This window comes from Cricetulus griseus, chromosome 3 (genome assembly GCF_003668045.3).
Source record: "Cricetulus griseus strain 17A/GY chromosome 3, alternate assembly CriGri-PICRH-1.0, whole genome shotgun sequence".
Classification (NCBI taxonomy): Eukaryota; Metazoa; Chordata; class Mammalia; order Rodentia; family Cricetidae; genus Cricetulus; species Cricetulus griseus.
In genome coordinates this window covers 109,445,840-109,456,387 of record NC_048596.1, presented here as the reverse complement: position 1 = coordinate 109,456,387, position 10,548 = coordinate 109,445,840, and the positions used below count along the sequence as shown (strand labels likewise).

Sequence of the window (10,548 nt, the reverse complement as noted above, 5' to 3'; positions counted from 1 at the left end):
GGAACTGCTTTTCCTGAAGGCATCAGTCCCACAATCTCACGCTGCTGCCTGTGCAGTGCAGTCTTTGATCAGAGAGTCACAGGGGACAGTAGAGCCTCACCCCACCTGCCCGCAGTGGGACTGCATAGGCATTAGCTAGCCAGGTGAGGGGAGGAAGGAGGAACCAAGGCCAACCACAGGGATTGAGAGTGTGGGGACCCCTGGGAGTGCAGTCGCCTATTCTCCTGTGTGGGGGCAGGGATGGCACGGGCTGTCATCCGCACGGGATCTGCTTTCTGAGCTTGCTTTCGCTTTGCTTTGCCGGGTGAAGCTGTGGCTCTGAGCATCGAGACCGAACCTGGAGCAGTTGGCCTAGGGGGAGGGGCGGAGGCTGGCGCCTTGAACCCATCGGGAGCCCCCAGCCTCTCCAAGAATACGTGTCCTGACTCGGGCCCCACGCTCTGCTGGCGCGCAGGACCTGGCTTGGCTAGAGGGCACCCCTGACCTTGATCTCTCCCTGGTTCCAGATCTGCGCGAAGACCATGGGCGCCGCGCTGGTCACTAGGCCGCGGCTGGCCTCCCTGCCACGCATGGCCTGCGGCACCCTCCGGCGCCAGGCACCTTTCGTTCCGGCCCAGGGCTGCCACTCCAAGTCAGGCCCGCCTCGCTCCGTGCCCCTGAAGAAGCGAGGATACGATGTCACCAGGAACCCTCATCTCAACAAGGTAATGGTCCCGGCCTGGAAGGGTGGGACGTTGGATCCTGTGGCTGGAGGGAAGGACGCCCCGCCCCCTGGGCCAGGGAAGAAACCTCTGGCGTCCTTCCAAGGCCCTTCTGGTTTTGCCTAGAGGAGACAGCTCTATTTGTTTTGCCTTTTTCGTTCCCTTCTCTCCCTTTTGACACGGAGAAGGGTTATAGGTTATGCAGACCTTAATTTCTTCAGCAAAATCAATACAGACTCAGTGGAGGCCCGCGATGGTCCCCTCTGACCTAGAGAGAATCAGATTTCCAGCAGATCTTGAGGGCATTTCTTTGACTTCCGGAAATTATTAAAGTTTCTGTATCTGTTAGAGATTTCTTAGGAATATTGTAAGGTTTAAAAGGAAAATGGAGGCAGAGTTCTCAGCATAGTCTCAGGTACCAGCAAGATAATAAATATCAGCCAATGTTATAATGATTATTTGGGGAACATGAATCTGGGAAGCAGGTCTAGAATTATAGATCTTTTTAGCATTGGAAGGGACATCAGATAACTGAGTTCAAACCGGTCCTGGAACAGGATGTGGAACAAAGGGGACTTGGCCAAGGTGACCAAATTCGGATCTCGAATGCTTTGGCCATGTCCAGCTCACTGTAAACACCGAGGTATTGACCTAGGAATATACCTTCTTCCTCCGCTGGGAATTGGTATCTTTGGTTCAGAGAACTGTGACGGACAGAAGCCCAGAAGCCAAGACTAAAGCCAGTCCCACAACCCCACCTCCTCGTGTTAAACTAGGAGGTTCAACTTTCTTTGGCTGAAATGAATGATAGATCCACCATTCCAACCTCATTTGGTTATAGTGAAAAATTTCGAAACTACGGGATTTGAAGTAATATTTTAAACTATAAGAAGTGCTAGCTAAGAAATTACCACAAATAAGAATGTAATAATCCTCATGTATGAAGTTCTCAAGAAAGAAAAAAAGTTAAGTTTCTCTGATTCGGGATGGTGAAATTCAAATGAGGCAACCTATATGGAAAATGTGACTTTAAGGCGTGGGGCTAACAGTGCCATATTATGGGTTGTTTCCTGCAATGTTAATAGAAACCAAGGAAAGTCTTCTTGCTCAATCTTTGCCTATCCCACTAGCCCCCTGCTCTCCAAAGAGACCCTGACTTCTCTGTACACTACTTCTTTCCAAAGCACTTAAGGTATTTACATTGGTTGACTCGCTTCCATAGTGTTAGAAGGTACAAACGGCTTTAAGCAAACAAAAAGTTCCTTTACAGAAACAAAATCTAAAGGAAGGGCTACAGGTGATAATTAATGGAGAAGTAGAGGTGGCTCCCCAAGGGTGCGGTGGTACTCTGGTCTATTCTGGCTTTGCAATGTCAGCTTCAACAGCAGCCTTTACATGAAGTCTGAGTAAGCCACTTCTCACTTACAGACTCTGCTTAGATTTTCTTCCAATTCTAAATCAATCACCAGAAACTAAAGCCAATTGGAGTCTCCACCCAGAATAAGGTTTAAGGTATGGTCACCCATACCAACTGCCTTAGAACAGAAGAGATACAATTCCCCACAATAAACCTATATAAGTCATAAGATGTAAGAGAGATGGATTCTGGTGAACAAAGTAATATATTACTACTATAGGCTCCAAATATTTAATAAAATGCAGAGACTTAAACAAGATAGTATTACACATCAGATAAACGATTCTGGGTGGAATTTGTGAGTTGGCATGAAGCTTGATCTTGTTGCTTAGTAATCTTCACTGTGCTTTTTTTGTTTGATGGTCCAAAAGGATGACTCCATCTGTATCTTTATGGACTCCAAGGGCAAAAGAAAACACTGCTTTTAAGGGCACTGATCAGAAAACTTAATTGTCACTACTACTCCAATCCACTTGGTTGCAATTTGGTGATACGCACACTTGGCTGTAACAGAACAAGGGATGGCGTATGTCTGTCTGGGCACCAATGTTTTCAGTTTAAAAATTCTCCACTATTAAAGAAAGGATATTTGGGGAAACTCAGAAAATTGTGATCTGAAACTTTCATTCTTTTAGACTGTCAATTTTTCCCCAGCCTTTAAAGTCTGTTTCTCTACATCCCCACTAATGCCAACTTTGTTTGCATATACCTCATTATGGCTAGCTTCTGTAAGCTAGACAACCATTCTACCATTGATTTAAGCTCTGTGCTCTCAAGAATTTGGGGCTGATACATCTCAGGTATTCAGCTCACAGTTAATAGACAGAATGAATAAAGGAGTCAAGTTGCTACCAGAGTTGTTATCATCAAAGCTTGGTCGCTGCCAGCCTGACAAGGTAGCTTAGTTACCTGTCCCCAGTAGTTCAATAAAAGATACAAGTAATAGTGAAAATCAGAGAAGGGATGTTTATCCAGTAAGGCTACACTGGGAAGAGGAACAAATGAATAGATCCGGTGTACCTTCTGATCCATGCTCCAGATACTGGCATGAAGTTTGAGTTTAGAAAGAGCAAAAGCATAACTCAGCAGCCCCGGGCAAGGCATGATCCTATTTATTGTTGGTCCATCACAGACACAGGTCCTTTGTCTGCCCTACAAGTGGTCGGCACTGGGTAAAATCTCTTGCTGGGAGACAAGTACCCTTCTGGCTGTCACCAGGACCTCAACTTTTTCCTTTCTCAGAATGAGATGCCTTCGAAAATTCTAAGTCCTTGGAATCCATTGCCTCCATAGTCTTAATAGTCCAAGGAAGTGTCTCACTTTAGAAGTTCTGATTCTATTGTCACTGCCAAGATGGCTACAAACCAAATGAATCATTCAGAGTGACTTCTGTTTGTTCCCTAAATTCCTCCCTTTCCTTCACCTCTCTTTTTACCAGAGAGCTCCCCTTGAGCACATCCCCTCCACCAAGATCCCCCTCACTGGTACTAACATGCCCAGTGGAATGGGCACAAGTCTCACATTGGATATCTAGGGAGTGGATCAAAAAAGGGAGGTCCAGCTTTAGTTCAGTCCAGTGTCCTTGAATCCTCATCCGCTACTTTTGATGCCTCACAGCTTCCATTCCTGCTGTGACAGGCAGGGGAGGCAGAGGGATTCAGAGCCAGAATGGAAGCTCTAAGGCAGTTGTTCTCAACCGGTGGGTCATGACCACTTTGGTGGTCACATCTCAGATATCCTCCATATAAAATATTTGCATTACAGTTCATAACAGCAAAATCATAGTTATGAAGTAGCAGTGAAATAATTCTGTGATTGGGGGTCACCATGACATAAGGAACTGTATTAAAGGGCCAAAGCATAGGAAGGTTGAGAACCACTGGTCTAAGGCATCAAAAGTGGAGGGTAAGGGTTCAAGGACACCGTAGCATGAACAGCCTCACTTCCAAATACCTGAAAATGGAACAGATACGGGCCAGGTGCCAGAAGCTCTGGAAGGAGATTTACTGTTCCTGGAACCTGAAGTTGATTTGCAGTCTTTTCTCATAAGCAGGTGTCTATAAATAGGTGACTCCTTCTCTAGAGAACATAGAACGTGTGCTAAGTGGACATCTGCATATTCATTATGAAGACTTCAGAATTCATTGCCAATGAATGCTTAAGGGGAAATGCACATTGCTAAGTGGACTCTTTAGCCATGACTGTTGCTATAAAAAAAAAAAAGCAAGTCTGGAAAGTGGTTTGGAGGTAAATATCCAGAAAATGCCTGTTTTACAAGAGTTATATTGGTAACTTTATTTGCTCTCTGCATAATTCTTTAATATCCCATTATCTTTTAGGTAATTTTAGGTAACAGTTTCAATTGAGGCAAAGTTTCTAGAATTGAGTAAATAACATTTAGCTTAACTTTTAGAAGTTGGTACATCTGGAACATATGAGTGAATCTCTCCCTACTAGTAGCCGCCTCATTTTCAATCTTCTGTACTTACCTTCTGCTGCCAGCTTTACGAGTCATTGTAAACAGCAATATCTAAATTACATAAGCAACTACGTAGAGCACAAATCCTTTCAAGAAATATGAGGTGTCTCGCTTCAACTGGGCCAACTGACAGCTTAAAGGGTTTTAAGTCTTGGCTAGAAATAAAGTTTCTTTTTCAGTTTTCAAGCCCATCTTGAATTTCCCTACATCAGTTTCTCTTGGTTGCCCTTGGCCTTTGCACACTCTGGGGTTTATGATTTTAGTGGTTTTATTTGACTACATTTTTGCCACTTCTACCAAAAATTTCTTCTCTGCCCTCTGCTTTCTTAATGCTGGTCATATGGCAAGGGTGGGAAAGTAGCCTTTTGAATTGTTGGCCATTGGAGGACACTAATGTGAGCACTTCTGTTTGCAGTCGGGGATTACAGTTCACTTACAATCCCTTCACTTTGATGTGGAGAAAGTACATTTGGAAGTCCTTTGGGGTGGCATTTGACTGCCTTTCTGAGGCAGAACACAAAAGACGCTCTATGGTTGCATGATGAAAATCCTACAACTGGAGGTGCTGAGGTCAGCCGTTAAATGCCCGCATTCATTTTGTACGCAAAGGGTTGCCAGGCAGCCTGGTTAAAACACGGCTCTTACCGAAAGGACAGAGAAAGGAGGAAAATATACCCAGTCATTTGAGGAGAGGGTTTTCTGATAGAAAGATCATCAGCTTTTGAAGGACTTGAATAAAAGAAAATCAAAGCTGTATTTGCCTTCTAGGGTGAGTGGAAACTAGAGGGACGATCGGGTATATAGCTGAATGGCTGGCAACTCGAGATTATTTTTTTGTCTCATTTGGTGGCTTTATTTGATTGTGAACTACAGAGCATCCATGTGAATTGTCTTGAAACACATTCTCTGCAGTGTAGAATTCTGGAGAAAGCAGGCTTTATTGAGCCCTTCTCATCCACCTGAATTAGCGTCTTTTCAGGGCTGTAGAGTTATTAGTGACTTCTGAAACTGCCAGACATACACTGTAGGGAAACTCCAACTTGGTTGGTTGTCCTTATCTCTTCTCCCTGTGGTTTTAAGAAAAACATTGATGATTCCAGTTTAGATGCCTATTATGCCAATTTTCATTTAGTATTGTTAGGGAGGGGATTCAGACAACAATTGCAACCAGGGGTTTCAGGAGATAAATTGTATCCAGAGTTCTTCTAAGCAGTTTACATAGGTATCAACTCATGTATTACATTATCGACCCTTTGAGGTAGACATTGTTTTTATTCTTATGCTACAAATGAGGGGGAAAAGAGTTGAAATGGATAGCCAACTGTTCCATGCTCTCTCTGTTCAGTATGACACAAACCCACCTGCACCAGATGTGTGCACAAGACTTCCAGCATACAAGATCCCTCTTACTTGGGACTCACTGTATGAGCCTGATGCAGCCTGATGAACTGTGACCTTCTTGTGGTAATAACTAATGTAGCCTTGTTCCATTATGTGGCCACTTGGTTGTTATTACTTCTACTTGCTTGGTTCATATCAGGGAATTCTGAAGTTGGAAGGGGCTTTAAATAATATCACTAAGTATCTTCTGCTCACTTTTAAAGTATGTGTAATTCTACTCAAACTCATTGTTTAATCATTAGATTCACCAGTAGCTATTTTATGAGTCCCTATTCCACTTTAAGCAGTGGGTAAGTCCCGGTAAATATAGCACTTCTTCTGCCTGTGAGGAGCTTGTATAAAACAGGTGTGGGTGAGGACCAGGGAGGATAAGTGTAATAAGAGGGGCGTCTGCACAGAGCATGAAAAGGTGTGCAGCAGTGCTCTCATGGAAGTGTTTTGGGAGCAGGTGCTGGTGTGAATGGATGCCTGGGAGTTGGCAGGTGGAGGTGATGGAGGAGAAGCTGGATAAATGAAACCATAAGAGGCTGGCCACCCATTACTGTCGGGATAGAATGGACAGGAATTGAGTGGCCTGTAATGGGCCTTATTTTAAGAGAATTGTGCAACATTGTTGTATCAGTTGCTTTCCTCGCTGCTGTGATAAAATACCCGAGAAGCAGCAGCTTAACGAAGGGTTTATTTGGTCTTACAGTTCAAGGGGATGTAGTCCATCACAGCTGGGAAAGGGTGGCAATTGAAAAGGGAGCAGCTGATCACATTGCATCCATATTCAGGAAGCAGGAGAGAGCAGAAAGTGGAGCCTGACTATAAAATCTCAAGGCTTACCCACTATGACCCACTTTCTCCACTGAGGCCCAACCTTTTTTAAACATGCCACTGTCTTCCCAGACATCACCAGCTGGAGATCAAGTGTCCAAATACATGATGAGCCCATGGGGGACACTTCACACCAAAACCATGGCAATTATAAAATCTCTAATTTGACAAATAGAGTTAATGTCTCCAGCGCTTGGATATGGGCTTTGCACTTATTTGTTTGCTTGTCTGTTGTTGTTGCCTTTACATTGCACAAAGATAGAAGTACCATTTACATCAGGCCACTTATCACAATCTTCAGCACACTTGGGGACTCAGTATCTCCTCTGCCCCACCTCTTTCCCTGTTGGGGCTACTTGGAAGCCAACATTTAGTGTATGTAGGTGGTACTGGCTCTTTTCCAAATCAGTTTCAGTGTTTACTTACTAGTCATGTGTCTATCTCCATAATTTGCATTATATTTAGATCCAAGATATGCCATGCATAGCCAGTCATAGCACACACTCAATAAACGTCACTTAGATCCCATTCCCTCTACCTCAATAGATCAGAAACAGCTAGGATGAAGACAAATAATACATTAACTGCTCTCCTTCAGCTTTTCTGAGAAAAATGGTGAAAAACTTGATCCATAAATATAAATTATTTTTAGATTTGTCCATAGCACTTGGAGAATTTAAAGTACAATGGCTAAAGAATACCATCTTTATTATGAGATTATTTGTCTCTGGGACTGATGTAAACACATTAAACTTAGACATGCTGTTACTAGCAATAGGTTCAAGGACTTTAGAGGTAAAAGAAAACAATCAGCTAGAATCAGCTATGTTTGACCCATCAAGAAGTATTATCTGTGACCAGGTCTTGGGCAGCAAAACACGTAGACTGAAATCTAGGAAACTTAGGATCAGAAAATCCCATGCTTTCCCATATGGTTGAGTCATTCTTCAAGGATTCATATGATGAAATTTAATTATTATATTTAGATAGTAGTAGTATCTTAGTTAGGATTTCTATTGCTGCAACAAAACACCATGGCCAAAAGGCAAGTTGGGGAGGAAAGGGTTTATTTGGTTTACACTTCAGCATTGCTGTTCATTACTGAAGGAACTCAGGACAGGAACTCAGGCAGAGCAGAATCCCAGAGGCAGGAGCTGATGCAGAGGCCATGGAGGGGAGCTGCTTACTGGCTTGCTTCTCCTGGCTTGCTCAACTCACCTTCTTATAGAACCCAGGACCAGCAGCCAAGGGATGACACCACCCACCATGGCCTGGGCCCTCCTCCATTGATCACTAACAGAAAAAAGCCTTACAGCTAGATCTCATGGAGGCATTTCCTCAACTGAGACTTCTTCCTCTCTGATGACTCTAACTTGTGTCAAGTTTACACACAAAATCAGCCAGTACACTTAGTATACTCCATATGATAGAAAGAGATAGGGACATTGAGACATGGCTAGGATTAGATAAGACCATCATGATGGCCCACAGAACTGAATACTGATGTCTTCATAGGAAGATGGACAGATACCTAAGGGGATACAAATACTTGCATGCTCATGCACACAGGCACACCAATGCAAGCATACACACAGTCTCTTACCATGTGGGGACCAATTAAGTAAGAAATTCATTACCATATATGACCTCTAGACATTGGAGTCAAAATAACACCCCATAAAGTCATATGTTTCTAGCCTCAGGTGTTTAGGTATAGTAGTTAAAAATGGAATAATACAATTATAATCCAGCCCTGACATTTATTAGACTCAGGGTCTTTGGAAAGCTTTTATTTGAGACTGTTTCCTCATCTATGAGGGGAATGAAAATAAAATATACCCTCTTGATAATTTGTTCTAATAATTAACTGAAACACTATCTAAAGTGCATTGTAAGCCTTCAATTAATTCTCAGATAATCCACTTCATTAACATTTATAATATATTACAAGCTCTCTCTGCACCACAGACACCAAAAGATTCAGGACCCAGTCCCAGCCTGTGTAGAGCATCCATCCCAGAAAGAGACAGGAAGGCTAAAGCATCAAACTCATTCTCATGGGCGTGACAGACTCGCTGGAAGAGGAGTGGGTCAGGGAAGGGGCAGGCTAAGTGAGATCATTAACTGAGAATTTCTCTGTTCTTTATGGATCCTATGTCTCCATAACCTAGACATTTGTCTGAAAGAACCTTAGGTGAAAATGTCTCCAGAAGTAGAAATTCAAATGCCATTCAAATAGATGTTCTGGACCTTGAATCTGATGTTGAAGATGGTGCTGCAATCTCAGAACTTTGATCTCAATGTTCTGGCACATGGTAACCAGCATTTTTAAAACTAATTCAAATTTAACAGTTCAAATTCAAATGGATCTCTATTTCATCACTGCTATAACATTCCCAGATTTATAACAGTGAGACATCAGAGAAGAGAATGTTTATCCCACAGAAACAGCTGACCTGAACAAGGGGGAACTCTTGGTTCCCAGACTGATAGCTGAGAAATCAGCATGGGACTGATCCAGACCACATGAACGTAGGTGTCAGTGAGGAGGCCTCTGAAATCTATGGGACCTTTTATAGTAGATTAGTACTTATCCCTAACATAGTAATAGACTTTGGGAGCCCATTGCACATAGAGGGATACTCCCTGAGCTAGACAAAAGGGGGTGGGCCTAGGCCCTATCCCAAAGGACATGACATACTCTGAAGACCCCTATGGAAGGCCTCACCCTCCCTGGAGAGCAGAAAGAGTATGGGATAGGTAGGGTGTTAGTTGGAGGGGGGTAGGGGAGGAGAGGAGGCAGGGGGAACTGGGATTGACATGTAAAATAATCTTGTTTCTAATTTAAATAAAAAATGGAGAGAAAGAAAAAAGAAGAAAAAGAAGAGAATGTTTATGATTACAGTTTAGAGTCAAAAGATTGCCTCAAACTCAGATAAATATGGCCCAGCTGGCCCAACTTACCTTGCTAACACAGGGAGTTTGGGGATTGTTCCATCATCCTAGGAGAGTCTACTTATGCTCTGCCCTGGGTAATAAAGTGTGTGTGTGTGTGTGTGTGTGTGTGTGTGTGTGTGTGTGTGTGTGTGTGTGTGTTTAAGAGAACATTTCCCTCTGTGAGAATTCAGGATGAGCATTTTCTGAAAAAGAGTGAGCAGTCATTTCACCCAACACTTTGTGTTTGGGAAGACACTGTTCTAGCCTTATATATCATTTTACAGATAGAGTTCTAGAGTTAGATGAGTCTACATTCATCTTGTCTGAGGCGTGAGCAGTAGATGGGAAAAAAGCTATAGCTATCTCTTTCTCCCCTTTACTTTCTCTCTCTCTCTCTCTGTCTCTCTCTCTTTCCCTCCCTCTCTCTCTCCCTCTCTCTCTCTCCCTCCCTCTCTCTCTCCCTCTCTCTCTCCATCTCTTTCTCTCTCTCTCTCTCTCTCTCTCTGTGTGTGTGTGTGTGTGTGTGTGTGTGTGTGTGTGTGTGTGCACATATGTATATGTTTGAAGGAGCTATATGAACATCTGTGTGAAGACCAAAGGTTGACACTTGGCGCCCTCCTCAGTTACACTACACCTGAGGTTTTGAGGCAGGGTCCCTCAAAATTAATTCCTTCCTTCATTAATTCAGATAGACCAGCTGGACAGGAAACCCAGGGATGCTCCTGTCCCTCCCTCCCTACCACTGGAATTATAGGTGTGTATCCATGTACTTGAAATTTTTATGTGACCTCTAG

At 43.3% G+C, this 10,548-nt stretch overlaps 1 protein-coding gene across 2 annotated transcripts in view; it reads left to right on the top strand.

Moving 5' to 3' along the window:
• Nucleotides 1-327: 327 nt before the first annotated feature.
• Me3 (malic enzyme 3) overlaps nt 328-10,548 on the top strand; it is a 223,170-nt gene continuing 212,949 nt past the window's right edge. The window contains exon 1 of one of the 2 annotated variants that reach the window (XM_035442405.1): nt 328-704. In XM_035442405.1, the coding sequence (XP_035298296.1) occupies nt 522-704 (183 nt within the window). In that variant the 5' untranslated portion in view covers nt 328-521. The remainder of the gene's footprint in view (nt 705-10,548) is intronic. The other variant, XM_027407600.2, reaches the window with a different exon arrangement.